Consider the following 23,132-nt stretch of genomic DNA (forward strand, 5'->3'; position numbering starts at 1 on the left):
CAACTACTGACTTATAACAAAATAGTCACCAATGTTTTTTATCTTTTAATCTTACACAACGTAACACAAATTTTGGATATCTTTTTTCCTAAAATCAGGGATTTGTACATGTAATAAACATTAATTTTGATGTTGAACATACTGTGGAATTCTTTTTATTCGTGGGGGCTAATGTTTGTAGGCAGCCAAAATTTTCCTGGTTCGTGGGGACGTGGATTTGTCTGTAGCAAGTTCGGGATAATCGTAATAAGTATTAAACAAATGCTTGTATATACATTGGTGGGGATGTAAATTCGTGGCAAGGGTTATTCACGAAACAACAAACATTGGTCCCCCACGAACAATGTTGATTCCACAGTAGTCGTTATTGAATTATACATTTTTTATGCGCTTACTTAACATATTGTTTTCCTATTATCTCGAACATATTGTCACTGTAGATGCATGTACTAATAACCACAAATTTAAGCTCAACTGAACCGAAGGTTTAGATGAGGTTTTCTGATCACATGCTACTCGTCTGTCTGTCCATTCTCCTGTAAACTTTTCACAATTTTGTATTCTTCTCCATAATAACTGGACCATGTTTAATACAATGCACCCTTATGGGAAGGATATTTATTGAAACCTGGACCTCGGGAAGTTCGAAGTTCACCATAGAAATATGCAGGAGAAAATGTTAGAAAATATTATTATTAAAGATCAGAATGCTGCATTCTGCGATAATGCTACATGTATACAAGAATCCTCACATCTTCATATCCTTATAGCAAGGTCAGTAACAAGCTATGGTCTTTTACAATCATTTGCTGTTAACTATTTGTTTAAGCCTATGGTCATTATGTTGCTTTTTGTCATTTTTTTGTTTTCCGATTATGTTACATTTTATATGTTGAGCCTACGGTAATACGGTTGGTCAATTGATGCATCTCAGAACTTGGGATATGTTGTCTAAATAAAAGGTTCTTTGACCTTTTTATATATTATTTTTTTATTCTATTTTTATATCATATATTGTGTTAATGTATAATCAAATCTTTGAATTAAAGGAAATGTTTTAAATTTTAAAATATTTTTAAAAAGCATCATATCTTAAAATAATGAAAGATAGAAGAACTGTTGTTCAAATATGCAATGTGGCACATGGATCTTTTTGAGTGGCTTACAGGCAATGTTGATTAGACATTATCCGATATAGATTTACTCTGTGTATCTCCTCCTAGTGGTGGGGATTTTGAGTTTATTATGCATGTTTACATATTAATTGCACATTAAAGCTACATTTTTTAACACATCATCATAAAACAATTAAGGTGTATTAACCGATGAGGCGTGCATATGATTTGCAAATAATGTATAATACGCAGTGTTTGTACAACTAAGAGACATGACTGCTAACTCTTAATTACTAAAAAGGTTATTTTAATTGGTTTAAATTAAAGTTCAATATCGTTACGGTAAGTTAGAATTCCTTTCCACCCCTTTTCCAACGTAAAAAGTGTTAGATTCTTGCCAACAAATAATATAAATTGTTTAAACCGTCATTGTTATTGCAATTATAATTTAAAATACGTATAAACAAGGAAATGCAGATCTATTTGATTTAAAGGCTTTTGATATCAAAATAGTATTACCAAGGTTTGACACATCGTAAATACTCATCTGTAAATCTTAATATATTTAAATATATTTGAACATCTCCAAGATACAACGCAATCTCTAGACTTATTCAATACTTGCTTGATTTACGGCAGTACATTTAAAAGACACGATATGGCGAGCAGGTATACCAAACAATTTAATTTTTTAACAATCAGCACTAAGGTGCATATATATTACGAATGTGCCTACCATATCCATTGTATGTTATCAACTCTAGCAGGATCATGTTACTAAGGATTTTTATCACACTCTGTATACAATTTGCGATCTCAAATTACGTAAATTCGCAGTCGTTGTATCGAAAAAATAGTCAACAGCACAATGATTTAAATAGAGATAGCTATAACCTATTCCTACAGTCATCATTTGAAGATATAGAAGATTTGCTAAAAGGAGCAACGGTTCGGTTCAGAGAATGCAAAAGCACGGAATTGTCTGTCTCCGATTCTTATAACCAATTGTTGATAATGGACAGTAAAGGCATTTTCCCGATCGGTAGGTTTTTAATCGATTGTTCTATGAATTATTTTTATCTGTATTGTAATGTAGTATGGCTTGTAATGCAGAATATATGTTTAAAATGTTCATCAGCGCATCGTACATGTAAAAGTATTTTCAAAGTAAATGTAAGTTGTCGTTTTAAGACTTGTTGTCGAGCTACGGACCTTACATGTTAATCTGGATAGCTTTTGTGATATTTTTATATACATACTATATTTATAACGAAATTATATTTTTTTGAGCAATGTTTAATAATTTTTCATATATATATATATATATATATATATATATATATATATATATATATATATATATATATATATATATATATATATATATATATATATATATATTAATATTCAGATTACACAATCGATGGCATATGTGAAAAAAACCCACGGTTAATCTTCAAGAGTGACACTGATTGTCATAGATACTATGATTGCTCTGAGGAAGATACTCAGCTCAGTTCTTATCGATCTTATAACATGTGGCCGGCAAAACATAAGCATGAATGCCATTTTCCTTTTATGTTTTCGGAAGATACTCTGCAGTGTGAAAATTACACTAAAGTGTCATGTGGAAGGAGATATAAGCCGACCTGGGAATGTAAGTCTTTTCGTAAAAAGGTTTATAGTACAATGTATGTTTTTAATTTGGTAATAATACTTTGCAAGAGGTCTATTACAATGTACTATGAACATACTGTCAAAAATTGTATTCTAATTGTAAATGTTATCTAATAATTTGATATTCGATTTTCGTTTTAGGTAGGTATTTTCGATTGCAATGTAAATTTTCAAGTTGCATACCATGCGATTATAGATATCCGAAATGTGAAGACAAAGATGATGGAATTTTTATGGCAACCGGGAAAGATATCGATTTTACGAGGAAATACATGGTTTGCAAAGACAAACGAAGGATTAGTACAGACTTTTGCCCTTATGCGGAACATTTGTGGGGTGGACCGACATATTTATACAAAGGAAAATGTTCACATCTCTATGAGATCCCCACTGACTTTAATGAGAATGGACGGCTTCCGTCATGTAAAGGAAAGTTAAATGGAAATTACCAATTTCCAGACCGGCCTTGCGATGCTTATTACCGATGTTTAGATGGCATTGCTTCTCCTTTATTGTGTCCATATGGTTCCGTATTTGACGTTAAGATGAAAAACTGTTTAAGAAGAGGAAATTGTACCTTTTCATGATATCTATGAAAATGAAAAAAAAAAAAACATTGATCATTCTTTCCTGTTGTATTCTGTTTTCTTTCATATTACTATAAATCATTTTTTTTTCAGATTAATATTTTCATTAAAGTGTGTTACAAAAAGTCTTCATTAAAATCCTTATAAAATCGTTAAAATACTTATAATGATTATAGTGTGTAGTGAAATTTATCACTAAAGACAATTTTATTTTTAATACAAACAACAGCCTTTAAGCTGACGTAATTCATAAATACCCACTATTTCCCTTTAATATCCGACTACCGCCATGATATTAGTTGTCGATTTCTATTGTTCAGCTCATCGCTACGCCCCCTTACATAAGGCCGAGAGCATTATTCATGCTTCACCGCATCAATGCATTTTATTCATCCGAACACGTTACACCTGACAAAAAGATACGTAGAAACGCGTTTTAAACAAAAAATGACAGCTATTGCGCTGGTAAGGAATATTCAACGAAAGACGAAGCAAAACAAACTGAAATCCAAGCTCACATATTTCAAAACCTTTCGATCATTGTAAAACATTTTCCTGTGGCATACTGCGCACATGCGCAAATCGCACACTGTGACAGCAGCATGGTACTTTGGAAAACGGAGCGTTTTGTGGAAACTGATAAAACGGCAACGCACTTTGAAAAAATTACACACTTTGAATTTTTTTTTCAAAGTGCGTTAGATTTGGGGCAAAATCAACGCACTTTGAAAAGTACTTTCAAAGTGCGTTAAATTTGGGACCAAGTTTAACCACTTTGAAGACAATTTTCAAAGTTCGTTAGGAAGGTACATTAACGATTTTTAGTATCGAGACACTTAACGCACGTTGAAAAAAATATGTATAAAAATCACAAATTCTGGATTTGAATTCCTAATTCGTTGATAGTATGATGATTTGTTAACACTGAATAATGAATCTTATTTACCGTCTTTAAAAACAGGGATAAGCGTAGGGGTGGGGGTAACCAAAAATACAGGTCAATTACCAGTACATCATTTGATTTATTACAGGAAGAAGGTTCCCTACCCCTAACTCAGCAACTTAGAGTTAGATGTATAAAATCGGAAAAAGAAATACGCTTTGTTGTAAATTAAGCACAGTGATATTGAAAACAAAAACCGCGCTGGTTAAACAATAGTTTCTCTAATGGTATGTTTAAGGATCTATAAGTGTTTCAACATAAACCCTCTTTTCAACTTCCAATCAAATAAATCGCTTCATTAAAAAACCTGTACATTGACAAACATTAAATTATTAAAAACTTAAAGATAAGCAATAGGATGTGTGTGTGTGTTTTTCACTCGCATTGATTTTCTAAAAGATGATGTTGTTTTTGATAATCATAACTCAAGTATCCTTTTTTCATATCATGTTTGTTTATAAGTATAAAAAATTTAATCCAGTTGAAATATGTTATACATTATCAATAAAAAGAATTAAATCATTTTCGCTTCTGGCACAGCACAATGTACCAGATAACTAATAGGTTTGCTGCATGCACAAAAAAGGAAAATGCAGTTGCTAAGCGATGCAGTTTATGTCATATTTGGATTATTCAAATCCCCCGAGCTGTTCTTTATATAAACTACGTAATCTTTTGAGAAAACAAACAAAATTAAAATCGGGAAACTGTTTTTCAAGCTAGCTGGGAATGCATAGGATTTTTTTCTAACATTGATTTGTTGTATCTAAAATTATATATTTATAGATTTAAAAATATTTCTTTTTCAAAGGCGTTAATATCGACGATATCAACACACTTTGAAAAGAAACAAATGTTTTCAAAGTGCATTAGCTTGGTCCAAAATTAAACACACTTTGAAAAAATTATTCAGTAATTGTCCAAAGTGCGCGCATGCATGCGTTGTAACAAACGGTGCTAGGTTTTGACTTTCTTGGATTGACTATCGCCTATCTACTGTGTTGTACGTGGTGCGGCCGGTTAATATGCTCTCAGTATGAACGACACGCGTGTTTGATGTGTATATGAAGTAAGGCAACACCGTGTAAGATAGAGTGGATACCTTGGAAATTCTTTCTTACAAATATATTTCTACAATGTGTACTTCTATCATTTAGAAGTCGTGTTACCCGAATTCCTCGATCAGAAAGCAACCGACCATATCATAACTTTCTCGACCGGAATATATACCCCAGTGGCAGTTGATGAGCGATCTAAACTAATATGGCGACTGAATTTTAGTCCATGATGCTGAATCATCAGACGAAATTTCAGGCTGTAAACCCATACTACATGTATATGACGACTAGTGTTACAATCGTTTGAAAATAGCTTGATTAAGTATACGCTCAACTACTGTTAGTATTGCCTCTCATCCTTATTTATTTCTAAATGCCTTAGTTGTCCATTACCAAGCCAAATTTCAGTTATCACGATATATCATCACATGCTGCTGCAATTAAAATTGCTCAACATGAGTTGTGCAGTATGCCGTAATTTGCAACATGGCAGGGTTTCTCGGGTCTCTGATGGGAACTGTTCCCAGCTGGGCCTGCTTAGAGCTTGGGAATAGATGGTCAACTGCTCCCAGAGGCTACCTATCCTGGGCATAAACCTGCTTTAAACAAAACTCTATTTTCCCATTTTCCATATATCAAATTTGAGTTGAATGTGTACAACAGTTCTTGAGATAATGATCGGAAAGTGAATGATGACGGAAGGACGGAATGACGGAACGGGATATCACTATGTACTCCGGCCATTCATGGCGGGGCATAAAAAATAATATAATAAACCGTACATTACCAGCATCAATGCAAACCACATTCGAAGTTTCCAAAAAGTAACTCTACTGAAATAAAGAAAGTTCCTTAGAAATACATGTACCATGAATATTTTGTGCGTCCAATCAACGATATATGTTTTGTTGGGAGAGAATCTTTTAGGAAGATTAGAGAATTCTTAAGATGCATAATTAGCTAATCTCCCTTTTCATTAATCAAATTCTCCGTCATTATATTTCATACTCCATATTGGCTGTTTTATTAAAAGTATATATATTACATGTCAATCGATTTTCAATAAAACAAAATTATTTGTGATATGCCTTACAGTCTACCACATTGTACGCTTGATTTTTCTGGAAACTCAACTACATGTACAAGTGGTGCAAACACGACATTTTGGCACTGGCATATTTATCTAGCACACTGTTTCTATCAGGTTTCGAAAATTCATTACATGTATATATTCATATGCAAATATGTAAATGTTACATGCTCAGATGTAAAGTTTGAGAAAAAAGGATTTGTTTAAATTTTAAGTTTTTAGATAAATGTTAGGTATGACAATAATACTCAAAAAGAAGAAAAACTTATCCATAGCTGCTACAAAATGTAATTCGGGAACAGAAAAATCCATTTTTTTTGGGGGGGGGGGGGGGGGGTGATATAAACTAAAAGAGCTGCGACGGTAAGATTCGAGTACTAGAATTTATATGGAGCAAAGTTCACAAAGGCATCAAGTGTAGCTGGAACTTTTTTCGTGCACCATGTCATGTTATTATAATAGTTTATTGTTTGATTTAATTTATTACATAATACAATTTATTGTGAAATATGTTGTGCGTAATTCATTTTTTACGAATCAAAAGTTGAAATGGGTGATATTAACATATTTGTTTTATCGTTGGAAGATCTCTAAATAATTTTATATTGAAACAGTACTGGTTTTAGAAAGTGAACTGCTCTTCTATCCACCATGCCATTATGACCAAGCCCAAATCAATTTTATATTCGTATTTATTACATTTATTTATTGATGCCATAAAAATGCAGAGTAAACACTACAACTACTTTTTGCAGAATAGGGTTTGATAATGTAACGACCTTTAAAATATTATCACTATCATTTACTTAATGATGCTATAAAGATAAATAATTTTGATGTTCAACTGTCTAATAATGTCAAACTGCATTTATTATGGGTATTTCACATTTCAACTGTAAACAGAAAAAAATCAGCACTTATACATGGACCGGAAAACAAACTACACATTTAAATATTTGAAATGAGCCAAGAGGCCAATAGGCCTTAACGGTCACCTGGATACCATAGCTTTTACAAAAACTTGTTTTATTCCTGAGTAGAAAAATTATAATATTGTAATGATGACCATCTCCATGCCTGAAATCTTTTAAAAAGGACAATGAAACCTACCATTTTAATCTAGCGGACACCTTAAAGATCATATTAATATAGTGCATGACCTGATATTGAAATGGGCAAGCCTCTGATTGAAAATAATTTTCCCATATTTGTCAACTTTCAAGATATTTTTATGTGTATATGTTTTCATAGATAAACTAAAAGAAGGTGGGTAGCATTCATGCTTTATTCAAAAGCAGGGTGTGTCCAGACTGAAGTAACCCGAAGGCTCATTATTTCAAAGGTTTAGTACTTCGAAGGTTTATCGATCCGAAGGTCGGAAGGTCCACCAGTCCAAAGGTTCATTAGTCCAAAGGCCCGCTAATCCGAAGATTAATTAGTTTGAAATTTGATGTAGTAAATGTTGTTAAAATTGAAAAAAATTAAATGGGTCAGGTTTTATCATTTTTCACCTTAAACAGTACTTGGAGATTAAGAACACAAAACACTACGAAACGAGAGTACCACAATATAAACTGTTATCTTTTATACGCCTGGTATATATTTTTATAAACATTGATGTATAATAACTTGTTTCTAATATTCAGATTTCTGCGGCTTTAATTTTACTTTTGTTGCCCATAAACGCATATTGAAACCAAACTTAATGGACGTATTCAATCTTCGTGTTAACTTTTATTTATCTTCCGCAAAAGAAAGGAGGTATGGGTTGATGTTTTTGCCCTTTAACAATCGCTTAGAAAAAAATTAAAGAGGAATCAGGTTTTTTTTATTTTGAAAAAAAAAATCGCTGTAAAATTTAAGATATCCGGATATGCACGAACAAAATGACATACAGACGAACAAACGGACAGCGTTGAATTACTAAACAATTACTATTCATTTACATAAGTCATTCATCCCCTTAAGCATTTCTTCCAAAGAACATTTCTATTAGTGTTTTTAATAGGGACTAAATGGTATGAAATTATGATACATAGACCTTTCATATAAAATTATATCATTAGATCATCATTTAGCTACGTGATGAAATAAGAACATGTACGTAATTCATAAATGACATTATCATATGAACAAAAATACCAAATTCATTGTACTAAAACTGCTCGTCATTTGCTGTTTCTGCATGCATAAGACAACAATTTTTGTAAGCACACGCTTTTTATAAAAAAAAAAATATATATAGTACTGAAACTGATTGGATGACGTGGGATATTTTAGTGGATTATGGAAATAAAACAATCCTGAACAGGTCTGCCGATAAAGATGTGTTTTTGCGACAACAATACTATGTAAAGAAAAATTAAATCATACATTTATGACTATTTTTTTTACGGTAATTATATTTAAAAAAAACGAAAGAAAAAAAAAGTTTTAAGTACGACTTCCGGTTCGTCAAAGTAAACATTTCAAATCAACAACTTGATATTTTGTTGGCTCTAAGCCCTGTAAAGGTAAGAAACGATCGTTTTTTAAAAATGAGGAATTGAAAGGATGTCCAGAGTGAAATTTGAAGCAAGCAGGAAGTTAAGTTCACCGTAATGTAATCGAAAGAAACAGCCGTCTGGGCCGAATTTCAGGCTATATTTAACAAACTACTTAGATAAGAACAGGTTTAAAATTCAGAAGAGACTTTGACGAATATCATCAACATGATTAACCGGGCATTCATCTAATATAAATCACTGAAGATACGTTACTTTTTTTAAATATTGGGTTAACATTACGACATGTTAACTCGAATTTTTTCATAGAGCAGACTATATAAATTTTAGCAGATCTTACGTACGTTTCATTTTCAATATGAAACTCAAATTTGCTTACACTGTCAAAATGAGTAATGTACATGTCACTGGATGAATAGAACTTATGAAACTATATTACTATTAATAGTTTATCAGTTTATGGTGTGCTTTCGTCATAATGGGAGGAATGGTGCAACCACGTAAATGCACCCATTCCCTATGGATACACACAGGGCGTGCATGGGGATAGGAATAAATAAGATGCAATGTTTGCTTGTTTTCGAAAATGCTTACCTATAACTATAGGCAGACGAATTGGGTGTACTTCCAGATTAAAATTTTTCCACATTTACATGTAAGCATGATTAAAAAATTATGTGACCTTATAAAATACATGGTTGAATAATTTCACTGCATAAAAGATTACATTTCAAGAGAAATGCATCAAAATATGTAATCAATTTACAGAAGCTGCATACTAAACGAAGACGTACGAGGCGAAATGTGTGTACAAATATTTTATCAATAAGATCTTTTAATCACCTGATAATAGCAGAATTAGGCTGGGGCACAACATTATGAATTTAAAGGTTCTTTTAAATAGTCCTTTTAAAAACTCTGCTTTTTTATATTCAAACAAATTACGGCAATGACAATGCTGAAATTAAATATTGATTTTATGTTTTGCGCTTTTAAAAAACATCGTTCTGTTATATCTTCAAATTATTGACAGTCTACAACTCAACTGAAACGAAAGAGTCGGTCTTATTTTTGGCTAAAATGAACAGGCAAATAAAATTACGTCAGTTTGTAACAGCAGCTTGTCTTAATTTGGTGCTTTGGACTGGTATTTATTCACAAAAACTATATGAGACTGATTATCAGCAGTACAACATCCTCAACAGAGAGAGTAAGGAAGTTTTTGTTAATCACTTACTTGATGAGGCGGAGGCTCTTCTTAAGGAAAAGACGTCTAATTTGCACGATTGTGTTGACAAACAAGATGCGTACAACAATTTACTAATGTTGTACAGTCGAGAGCAATTTCCTAATGGTAAGAATTCAATTTTTGCAATTTTATGTGATTATAGCTACATGTATATATTTAAAGGCACTTGGACACGATTTTAGATTTTCTTTTTCTTTTTTTTTATGTATAAAATGGTGTACTTGGTCATTTTGAATGATTGATCAAAATTTGAATGTTGAAAGTCAAGTAATAAGAGAGATACAGAGGTAAGAAATCATTGATATGTAAACAAAGCTCGAGTCTTATATTTGTTTACAAATAATGTAAAGTATGGAATTACCATCTCATTGACCAAATGACTTGTGGCAAACACGGTAATCTGATTTAATGTGTTCATAGATAATATGATCAACATCTGATTGAGACTTATACCAATAAAACACATATGTAAACCATAACAAAGCTCGAGCTTTGTTTACAAAACAAAAGATTTTCAAACTCTGTATCTTGCTTATAACTTAATATTTGACTTTCAAATTTTGCCAAAGCATTAACAGTACCTATACCAACCATTCTAAACATTAAAATTGGAAATTTTGAGCTCAAATCGTGTCCAAGTCCCTTTAACTGTAAGGTTGAAGGTTTATAGTCCTGGTCGCAAATGGTATTGCACTGCAGAAATCCATAAATAAAACCTTAACAATAACTTTGCGATTCATACATTTCAGCATCAGCAAAGTTGCAAAGTTAGAGCGCTAATGCTATTTCATCCAAATAATTGGCCCTGAATGTGTAAGAAACACAACATTTTGTTAACCCTGGGTTGAGAATGTGAACAAATGGAGGATGTTTATTTGCCTATACATGTATGTAGTGTTTTTAGCGACAGACAATAAGCCAGAAAACGACATACATAAAAGACGTTTTTATAACGATAAAAAGAACCTTAAAAATACAAAAACGTGCGTTCGAAATCCACAAGACTTAGTGTTATTAGGGAGGTGAAAGATACAATTGATACAACTAACACTATTGCGTTTTTTCTTTGTTTCTTTGTGTGTGCTATCTTAACACAAACGTGTGTAATACCCCCACCATGTCTGCACACACAAGCATAAACTCAGACATGCAGGCAAACTATCAATTTTAAGGTCACCCGAGTGATTCAGGTGACCTATTGCAATTTGTCTTCGTCTGTCGTCGTGCGTTGCGCATAAAGAATTTTACATTTTTACCTTTTTGAAAACTACAAAGCAAAGCGTTACCAATTTTGGTGTGAAGAGAAATCTAAATTGTGAAATTCATGACTCTACCACCACTGGGGCGCATCTGACGGGGCAAAATATGCAAAAAAAGCTAAGTTTTCAAAAATTTACTGAGCTCCCACACATATGAGGAAAAACTGAATGCAGAGTTATGATGTCAATTAAGTCTTCGACTTAAATTCCTGACCCCTGGGGAGGGTTTTAAGCCAATTTAGCCATAGAATGAAAATTATTAAATCTTATAAATCTCCCTCTTTACTTCCACACAAGTTGGAAAAAACTGAGTGCAGGGTTATGATGTCCACAAACTCCTCTACCAATATTGAAAATATCATGGTCCTTTAGTCAGGGGCACAGGCCGTAGGAAGGTAGCAATTTGGTCATGTTGTGCTTAAAAATATTCTTCTCTACCCTCAGCATCTGCAAAAAAGACATTATTATTATGTTAAACAGGAAATTCGCTTATAGATAGGGCGGAGCAAAAATGGATGCATAGTATAAAAACATATATGCAGTTATAAGACTGGAAAATCTGTCTACTTCGCCCGTTTAGTATTGCCTCCTCGTAAAAGGGTGACAATAAAAATAACAACGAAAAAAACATAAGTACATATTCGCATAAACATTATTATACAGAAGACAAATGTAATCAGCTGTTTAAGAAAATGTAGCAGATCCATATTTTACACTATGCCAAAATTCGAAAAACTGTGAATATGGAAATTTTACACTGTAAAATCGTAAGTTGCACATTTGTCTAGCACACTATATTAGATGAAACATTTTCAGAGAACGTTATATTGTCAAAACGATAGGTCTTACATATATTACAAAATATAGAATACCAAGCCATGTTTTATACCATCCTATACTAATTTACAGCACGTGTTTTTAAAGAAAAGGAATTTATGCAAGAAATATTGTGCAAAATAGATATGAAAATTTTTACACATAGCATCTGTAGTACTGCTAACGATAAGCATATAAACTAAACCTACTCTTTTGCTCACGAAGGATTGGAGGACAAAAATCACAATGTATAAACACTGCGGCAACATTGCACTATATTCCAAATAAGAAAACTAATATCGGAAGGTATACAAAATAGACAAATTCCGGAATAACAATTCCGCCATAACATATATTCTGTATTCATAGTTCATAAAAACTATCCTCTGTACTCCCAAACACCTCTAAGGAAAACTGAATTCATGATTTTGTTGACCAATAAGCCCTCTAACAAATTTACAAAATATCATGCTCCCCGAGGTAGGGGTTCTGACTCTAGGGCGGGGCTGAAATAGTCATATAGTGTTAATGCATTTAAGGTTAAAACATCTTCTTTACTTCTGCTGATAATGAATAAAAACTGACGACATATAGAGAAAAAAGAATAAAGCCATCTATCAACATTTTAAATTTCAAGTTTCCAGATGTAGGGATTTGAATTTGAATAGTGTATAGGGAGGAGCTCTTAATGCAGGGTGTGGCCAAAATTGTCGTTAAATATTAATGTATATAAGATGTTTTAAAACGTCTGCTGACAAAGAATAAAATTTATACTGACCGCATATTTAAAAAAAAACATTAAGCTGCCATCTCTAATTATATTTTATGTCACCTACATATAATTATATAAGACAAGTGTTATGGTTCAGAAGGGGTGCATGTTGGATATATTTGTCTTAATATTTTATTCTGCTTAGGAGTTTCAAAGAAGAAAATGAAGTATTCCACATATTTAGAATAGAGAAAGAATGAAGCCGTTTATTAAACTTAAAATATTGTGAAAGCATTTGTATAGATTTTAGGGAAGAGGATTATAACAGAATAGAACTAGTTTCCTTTGCTGTAATTTCACAATGGAGTTATATTTCTTTGCTTGTTTATATATAGTAATTAGTCATTAAATATAATGTAATTAAGAAGTTGTATGATCAAAACAGGTATGCAAATATTTATATTATTTGAAAAAACCCAGTTTTTATTCTTTAAAAAAAAAACCAAGTAGGCTTATTAATAGTAAAAGAATAACTAATATACTTGTAACTTTGTTTTAGTGGAAAAATTCAATTGTAGCAGAGTCTTGCACTTTTTTGTGCACTCTATCATTATCTTTGAGTGTATTGCTTAAATTATAGGTATAATAGTTCTTTTTTTTAAATTTCAGTCAGGGAGGTGGCCGTCATTACAATGTTATATTTTTCTACTCCAGAATGACACATATATGAGACTCCTCGACAAGTGTATGGGCTATGGTACACGGGTACATGTAACTATTAACTTAAAGGCGGCCTATTGGCCTCTTGTTTTTTAACATTTCTAATAGTTGTCCAATTTTTTTTTAAAACAGATACAACGATAGATGGAATATGCGCTCGGCATCCAAGTTTGATAATAAAGAGTAATACAGAGTGTCATAGATATTACAACTGTTCTGGAGAGGACACCGATCTAAGCTGGTGGATATATTACAGGTTGTGGCCTTCAAAGTTTAAGCACGAATGCCATTATCCATTTATGTTTTCTGAAGAAACTATGCAATGTGAAAACTATACTGAAGTGGACTGCTCAAAGAGATATGAACCTACCTGGGAATGTAAGTAGCTATCAAATTTACAAAGAAAGATTTATTTGTTTTACAGACATCTTTGGCATGCATACATGTACTACACTGTACCATCCCGATACACATACTTTTATAAATAATGTATTGATTAATGTTGCAGCTGAGTGGAAGATGATAACAATTATTAATAACAGTGAATGGGTATTTAGGACGTCATATCTCTAAATCTTTTTCTTTAAATTTCACTAAATGTTTTATCACTGCCCCCAATGAGAATTTCAGTTGTCATATCAAAAGTATTTGTCCGATGGTTAGCTCACCCTATACTTTCTGCCATGGTGAAAATTAGTCAAACCGCGTTCCTGGGCATCCCTTGTGTAAAGTATATCATTACAATCCAAACTAAAATAGCATCAATTTGTTCCATTTTATTATTAACCAAAGATGTCCCATTTAAGGTATGAAAAGCTGCCTGTAATGCATGGTGTTTTCGCGATGATGTTAATCATAATCAAACTGCGTTCTGGTTATTCCGTTCTGGAAAGGTCTATTTAATTCTCTCGTCAGAGGCTTTAATCTATCAAATCTAAAATTACGCATTCAAGAAACGAATTGCCTTATTTTATTTATTCGGCATTTGTCAAATTTTAACATCTCTGTATAATTCAAATAATTATTATTATATCATAATAAATTATAATAAATTTATTCACTGTTTACCTAATCATTCAATATTATTTAAATGCAAGGATATTTTTTAATGATAACTCCCACTGACTTGGATCCGCCAAAGCATCTCCACCACCTTACTCTCATTTTTGCTATTTCGAGCTGGTTTATCGAAAACAAAAGTAGGTTTTTAAATCATTTTACAATAATTACTTATCCGGTAAAATAAAACAATAATATTAGCTTACGTACATCATACGTCACGTGTGGAAATTCCAAAGGTGTGAGTTACGATGGTACAGGCATTGTTTTAGTTTGTTGGCAAAAAGTCTTAATTACATGTAATAGGTATAGATATGATTCTATGTGAGAGATCATGTAAACAATTTTTAAATTAGCATTTTTTGTGTAGGTCGATATTTTCGGTTGACTTGCAAACTTACACGTTGCAAACCCTGCGAACAAGAATATATATCATGTGAAGACAGAGAAGATGGTCTACATTCTTCGCCTGACCAACCGTTACATTATCCAAAGTATATAACATGTGACAACGGAAGAAGGATAGATGAAGGCCGCTGTCCAACCGATGCTGTGTGGGGAGTCCAGTCTTTCCCTTATAATGGAACGTGTGTGCAGTTATTTGCAGTGCCAAAAGACTTTAACCCTTATGGAGGACTCCCATCATGCAATGGGACAGTAGATGGAGATTACCAGTTCCCGGCAGGTTACTGTCTTGGCTACTACAAATGTGAAGGCGGCGTGGCTACGGCTGTAAAATGTCCTAATAATACTATTTTTGATACTGCTAGAAAAAGATGTGAAGTGGGAGGTAATTGTATTAGGCCTACCTGATCAACAGTTATGTGAGAAGAATCTCCAAAGGCCTACATGCATTAGATTGCTAACTCTATGTACATGCTTGCAACATTTCAAATTTATATTAAAAAAAATTGAAGATATCCATAGTTCCAAATCATAAGTCAAGATTTATTTGTGTAATGCTAAACAAATTGTATGTAAATGGGTTGATCCAAATGTAATGTCATGCAATGCACCACAGTATTATATAAAATCAAAAATTTCAAAAATGCAGAATCCTTATCCCCCTTATAAAATTGAAAATTTCATTTGGTTTCGTCGAATGATTTAAAAGTCGTTAACGCTAAATACTTAATGCACAAGTTATATTGTCGCGTCATAAGTTAAAGTTTAAGGTCAGTGACGGTGTAATTTCAAAATTAATTGCACAGGTTTTTTTTAAACGGATTAAAACATTACAATACTTAAAAATATCCTAGTTTTATTTTTTTTTTGCTAGTTATCGAACATTTTCGAATATCATAATTGATTTTGATTATTTACGCGGTGCTCATAAAAGTCGTAAATGCGATAAGATATGCGATTTAATTTTGTTTTCACGTGTACTAACTGCAAGAATAGGTACTAAAATTGAAATAAATTACTAAAAATTAAGTAGGCTGAACAGGATGTCTTTAAAGTGTTTCTAATGTTTTTTTAAACATTGTCCTCGCTTATAAGTACAGTAAAAAGTCGAAAGACGCTCAGGCGGAAAGGTAAGGCTAACATTGTACGTCATTGACAAAATGGGTGCTATAAAGTTTTTTTCATGACCTTTTGTAGCTTTTTGTAGAGCCCAAAGTTAACTTATCGATTGCAAATTTTAAAAAATCAATATATTACTCATTCATCCACACAAATAGTAAAACAAGTGTTTCTTTTAAAGGAATGATCGGCATTAAATATCATTGGTCAGCTCTGTTTATATAATATACGCTACATGCAGTAAACTATATATAGCACCGTGTTATTGATTTCCAAAATGGCAAGGCATGAATGAGCTTTACTTTTAGTAGGAGAATTATACTTCCGACTAATATTCTTACGCATATGTGAAAAAAACGTGATTTGAATCACTAGTATGTATATAACTCTATAAATGTTTTATTTTCAGGATAAACAGATACGATTACCGCTTTAGTAATCTAATTAAAACCATAACATCTAATTAAAGATTTGAATAAGGTTGTCATTGCATAGTACATAAAATAGTGCAAGGCGCAATGCGTGCGCAAATAGTTAAATTTGCCGGATGCCTCATATGGACACAACTGTGATCGACCGAAGCCGATCACAAAAACTACACTAGAGTGAATAAAGAACAAGATAACAATACGTCAAGAATCAAGAAAAAACTTCGCAGGTGCGCAGGGGGTATCCTTACCTAACGTTCTGTATAACATATGTTATATTGCATTGTTCTTGTTTACGGCGGGTTTCGAATACGATAATCTTATTACGTGTGAAACATACATGTAACTTTTGTATGGACCCCCTTGTAGTTAGAAATTTTATAAATAAAATTGTACCTTGCGTAGCTTTAATTCATTTGTTTTGCTACAAACAAGTACTTCAGAATTACTTTAATTTTGTTTAAGCTACACAATAATATAAGAAGGTTTATTTCTGTGTGTTTGTGTATATGTACGCACGAACGTGATTTTGTGCGCGTGCGTTTGAGATAAAGGTGAAATGTACATGAAAATTTATCCTTTTAATAATGAGGCTTAAAAAATCAAATGATATACAAACCAAACACATATTTTTTTTATATAGAAACTATTAGAGTCTATCATATATCTGTTGCAAGAAGTTTTTAAAAACAGGTATATGTTGCTTCACAGTAAGAAATATTTAATGAAAATTAATCATAATTATTATCAAAACATGCAGAAGTGTGAAATAAAAAATATATATGTTTAGGTAAAAGTAAATTTTACTCATATTCTCAACGTTTTTGTTAACAAAAAGCACATGTAGAATAATCTGATTTTTTATTTGGAAAAGGAATGGGAAAAATACAATCGGAGCATAATAATGTACATGTTAATGAAATTATTGAACAGAATACCTTAAGTACTTTAATTTATAAAACTTACTGTGATATTTTGTATTTAATTTTACCCTTGTTTTACATACATGAATGTGTATAAGGGATGGTGAATAACTATATTTTAAAAAACAACAACAACAACACTGTGTACAGGAAACATTCCAGCAGAATAAACAAATAAAAGAGTCGTATATAACATAAACAGAAAACCATGACTGTAAGTGTGTGTGTGTGTGTGTGTGTATATATATATATATATATATATATATATATATATATATATTCATCAAAAGATTTGAATACTGTTGTTTGGGTGATTGATAAGTCAATTTTACTTACTGACGGCGCAGTGATGGGTAACTCAATTTTACTTACTGACGGCGCAGTGATGGGTAACTCAATTTTACTTACTGACGGCGCTGTGATGGATAACTCAATTTAACTTACTGACGGCGCAGTGATGGATAACTCAATTTTACTTACTGACGGCGCAGTAAAATCGAAATCATTTAGCGACATCAATTGCATCATGATAAATAGTTAAAGAAAATGTACGCACTGAATTTCAATTACATTTACATTGTGTTCATAATCTATCCTATTTTTAACAATAATCTAGACATCCATTTTTGCCTTAACTTACAGTTGTAATTGTATGCCCAGTTGCTTTATTGCATTAAGGAAAAAATATGTTTCTGTAATTGATTGCCGTCGTTAATTCTCTATCAAGTTTTCAATTACAGTCCTCTTTCTTCCTATCCTGGATAGTCTTTAATATATACATGTAGAAATCAATCAGTCGTCTGTTTATAAATGTCCATAACACCTAAAAATTAACCCTTTTCATTGTTTTAAAAGCCATGATTTAAAACATATCGCTGTGCAGTTTATCTTGCTTTTCAATGCATTTTCCCCAACTCAAGAATGGTATGCAGCATTTCCACGTCTCCTGACCACGTTTTTAGATGACAAATACAGTGAGCTTTTGTATTACAATACTGACTATCGTCCGTCCGTGCGTCAATCGGGTGACAGTACACGTTAAACATTTCAAACTTCTGAAGAACTCTTGGGTGCAATGGGTGTAGCTTTTTTCTACGGACCCGCAGGTTTTAAGTTCGAATATTGCAGGGATTTTAGTTTTCATGGATAGCGGTAAAATTTTTGAAATTGATTTTTTCCCCAAAATTGTTTTTGTTTTTGTTTGGTCATCTTCAAGTCGAACGCATTCAAGAAATACACACCTTTAAGTAATTCAGAAGTTAAGTCCTTTATGCAGAATTTTTCCCAAAGGTGTAGAGGACCCTTACATGTAATACATTCCGTAATACACGCATAAAATGAATTCGGTAGGTTTTTTTCTTCTGAAGACTAATTATAAACACGATAATATATCAGAACATAATGTAATAATCGGTATACTATTTGGCATTGGTGTTTTTAACAAATATGTATTATCATATTATCAAATTAAATAACAGTTACCCAGAAATTAATGGACAATTATGCTGTCGTGTTAGGATTTGGCATGATTTAAAACATATGTATTCTGTTTTCAATGAGAATTCTGTTTATTAGCAAGAACTAAAGTATGTATAAATTGTTCTTTTCAAAATAATGTTTTATTTGCAATCATAATGCTTAGACATAGTGTTACGACAACTTTAAAATACTGTTGAATTTTAAACAGAATTGTGTGTCTCATGTTACACTAAAACATTGTAATGATTTATATCGTCTAAAATATATATCGAAGATTTAATATTCTTTTATAAGAAGATGTTTATAAAGAAGAATAAAACATTACGGCCCTGTTTAATGTATTATGCAACTTGTCAAGGTCCACCGCGATCATAAAATTAACATTTTTTTTTCTAAACCTAACCGTGTTTAACAAAGCGTGATGTTTTGAGGGTATTTATTAATTCTGATGAAATACACAGTGGATGTTTACGTTCAACAGACGCAATGTTGCATTGTTTTATCTTGGCAAGTTTGTATCAACTTTACACTTGTCAAATACTGTACCAGCCTTTGGTAGCCAACAACGCCATTTTAGACAAGGGAACAGAATCAGAACTGCATTTGGTATTAAACAATTGTGAAGAAAGTCTTCAGAGTGAAAACAGAGAGTTCAGAGAATTGTCGAGGAATGCCGAACAATTGACCAACCAGATGGAAACAACAAAAATGGCCCTCATGGCCCTACAACAACAATACAACGTTACAGGTAAACATTTACAGTTACCATTGATTCAATACAGTACATTCTTATATATCAATGTAAATAGATTTTGGCGTATGGATGTTTAACTTCAGTCTCTAACGATTTTTATGTTATTGGTTTGTCAATACATACATGTGTTAAATGTGCAATGTTAAATTCTGTGATCCATTTTAAAAATGCGTTTTTGGAAAACAGAAACAAAATTCAAAATCAAATCGGACATTTTTAAATGGTTTTAATTTTCCATAAACCTGCATTTTACCAGGAAGGAAAACTGTAACCTTCAAAACTTGTGACATAATACTTTTGTTTCATCGCTCCATTACTTTTAGAATACGAACATTTTTTATCATACTATTATCTGAGAATTTTTATTTGTAATGACGTGCTTATACACAGTACATATAGTACCAGAATGATAAAAAAAATAATAAAAATGACAAATCTGTATTTTTTAATAACCAATCTTTACATGTGTGATTTATATTCTTTTAAATAGATTCAAATGTGGTTGAAATATGCAAGATTCACCCAACTCTGATCCTACCCTATCCATATGAATGCCAACAATACTACAACTGTTCAATGTTGGAAGACTCAGTACTGACCAGTAAATTTTGCTTTCCTCGATGGCATTTAACAGAATGCATCTACCCTGATCTATTTTCAGCAGAAACCCTGAAATGTGAAAATTTCACAACAGTTACATGTGGATCTCGACATGAGCATAAATGGTTGTGTAAGTTTATTATATTTAATGATTACACATAAATATCGTAACAACAGATTAGTGATGTGAACAATAGGTTAGTACAGGGTGAATTTTTTTATATCTTTGATAATATATAAACTTCTCTTTATGTTTTTCACTGTAGCTTTTAAGTTTACTTCACATGTTTGTTTGACTATATTTATATATACCCGAGAATTAGTAAAAAAAAAATACTAGTTTTTGTTTGTCATACAAAAGAAAACCAGTTAAAAATTACTTTATTTAAAATTCCTGATCGCTCGATATACAAATATAATAGCTCAACTATATTTTTATACCCATTCAATAAATGACGTGTTCTTCAATTTAAAATTAAACTAAAAAATATAAAATTAACAGGTTTACAATACGATATATCTCATATGCGATATTAAAAAAGAACTCTCAAAATGAATAATTCCACCCTTTTAATGAGGTTTAAACATATATCAAACGTTTTATGGTAATTAACACATTACCATAAATAATTCATAAATACGAATTTCTGAATGCAACACATTTAATTTTAATATCACGTCTAAGATCAAAATGACATCATTGTAGCCTTGTGATATATTGGACTTTTTTGTTAATAAAAAGAATAAACAAATTGATAACTAAATGAACGAACCTCTTTTAATTTTCAGTGTAAGTTAACCAAACATTTATATTTCATTAACATCATTGTAGGTGACTACACAAGATCACGTCCTACTTGTGGTCCTCATCGCGGACCAACTTGTGCTGATTACAATCCAACATGCGTTGGTGACCCGGACGGAATACAGCAAGACAACAGAGGAGACCCTTTCTACAAGATCTGTTTCAAAGAGCGAGTAATCGAGTCGGGAAGGTGTCCATATAATGATTCGTGGAAAACACAATCGTTTCTGTACAACGGGCAATGTATTCCTGCATATGAGATTCCAGAAAACGAACACCAAAATGGTAGACTTCCATCTTGTGTTGGAAAGAGTGACGGAAGCTATCAGTATTCAGATGCAGGTCATAAATGTGATGCATATTTCACGTGCAACAACGGAACAGCGCGAGGTATCAAGTGTCCAGGTGTCCAGCTCTTTGATATCAACGTCGGTAGTTGTCGTGAAGGCGCAAGTTGTGTATAAAAATATGGTTATCATCAAACTTAACTTGAGTTCGCTCTCGTCTTTTATTTAAGTCGTATACAACTGAATATAAGATTTTATGTTACATAATCTATATACTTTCAACAAATGTGCTAAATAAATCCACTAGACGTGAAATATCTAAAGCAAACTGAACTGTACCTAGTATTATTATACTTATAATTTATACTTTCCGTCAATAAACCATAAAACGCCTGCGCAATAGCAACTTTGGTATTTCAACAGGTGTGGTATGATTTCTGTAAGCTTTAATAAAATTTTACCTGATAAATAATTATTGAGGAATAAATAAAAAAAACTTACTTTCGTTTTCGATAAGCAAGCCCGAGATAGGAACAATTTATATCTTCTGTCGCGTGTAACGTGAGATCATATTGCTAGCGCTCTTGAGCGGTAGCAACTACGTTTACTTAGTCTTTTTCACTGGAATACGCATGCTCGACTCCATAGTAGGGGATTCTGGGAATACTTTGCTACTGTAGATAAACTGTACCATGTGAATAAAGTTCGTTTTATCATCTTCACGTGCAAATTTGTGTTTGATTGTAAATGTGAAAAAGTGAGAGTAGCCTAGGTCTTATAACGCAAAAGTATTTGAAATATCATGCTGAATAGGTAGCTTTATCTTAACTGCCTTCATGCTCGTAAAATAACTTCGGATATGTTTTATTAGCTTGTCAGAAAGGCCTGTTAGGATACGATTGTTACAAAACAGTACCAATGGTTTTTGAAAAAGTTCACCTCGAAATTGAAAATACAGTAGATATATAATGATTAAGGAACAATCAATGAGGTATGCCAATGCCGATGTAAAGCCCACTCTAGATTCACTATTCTAAATTGAGACTCCACTCCAGCACAATTCCATGACACCACCGTGTCTTCCTATTGTTAATTAATCAATTCAGAAATTTAAACCAATATCTTAGAAATCTGTTTCTGTGTTTTATGATGGCTATAGCGCTAGCTCACCAATCTTTTAAAAAGATAAGCTTGTTGGTTATCAAGCCGGGTGTAAATTTCTATGTCAACGGGTGTAAATAAGATGTGAATTCACAATGCAATTTTTGTTTTAAACAAGTGCACATATGCATATAGATTTTTGCGCAAAATTCTGTAACGTTCAGTGAAGTCGATGAATAAATAATTTGTCAAAACCCCTTTATCTTAACATTCTATAAGTACGAAAAAGTGATTTTCAGCAGAGCTTCAATTAAAATGTGTTGCAAAGCAGTCTGGTAAAACAATACAATTACAAAACTTTTATAACATAGGAAATAGCTATAGAGTCGTTATCCAGGTCCAATCAAGGGTGTACGAGGATTTTCTCCTGGTTGTATTCCTA

The 23,132-nt window shown here is 32.2% G+C and overlaps 2 protein-coding genes across 2 annotated transcripts; both read left to right on the top strand.

The window, feature by feature from the left end:
* Positions 1 to 10,012: 10,012 nt before the first annotated feature.
* LOC117682240 (uncharacterized) lies at positions 10,013 to 16,750 on the top strand. Its single transcript, XM_034449439.2, has 3 exons — positions 10,013 to 10,328; positions 13,863 to 14,108; positions 15,160 to 16,750. The coding sequence occupies exons 1-3, from the start codon at positions 10,055 to 10,057 to the stop codon at positions 15,600 to 15,602; spliced, it is 963 nt and encodes a 320-aa protein (XP_034305330.2). The 5' UTR covers positions 10,013 to 10,054; the 3' UTR covers positions 15,603 to 16,750.
* Positions 16,751 to 19,415: 2,665 nt separating this feature from the next.
* LOC117682360 (uncharacterized) lies at positions 19,416 to 22,299 on the top strand. Its single transcript, XM_034449706.2, has 3 exons — positions 19,416 to 19,891; positions 20,388 to 20,627; positions 21,330 to 22,299. Exons 1-3 carry the CDS (start codon positions 19,630 to 19,632, stop codon positions 21,764 to 21,766), a joined length of 939 nt encoding a protein of 312 aa, XP_034305597.2. The 5' UTR covers positions 19,416 to 19,629; the 3' UTR covers positions 21,767 to 22,299.
* The last annotated feature ends 833 nt before the right edge of the window (positions 22,300 to 23,132 follow it).

The sequence above is a fragment of the Magallana gigas genome, chromosome 4, assembly GCF_963853765.1.
Source record: "Magallana gigas chromosome 4, xbMagGiga1.1, whole genome shotgun sequence".
NCBI lineage: Eukaryota > Metazoa > Mollusca > Bivalvia > Ostreida > Ostreidae > Magallana > Magallana gigas.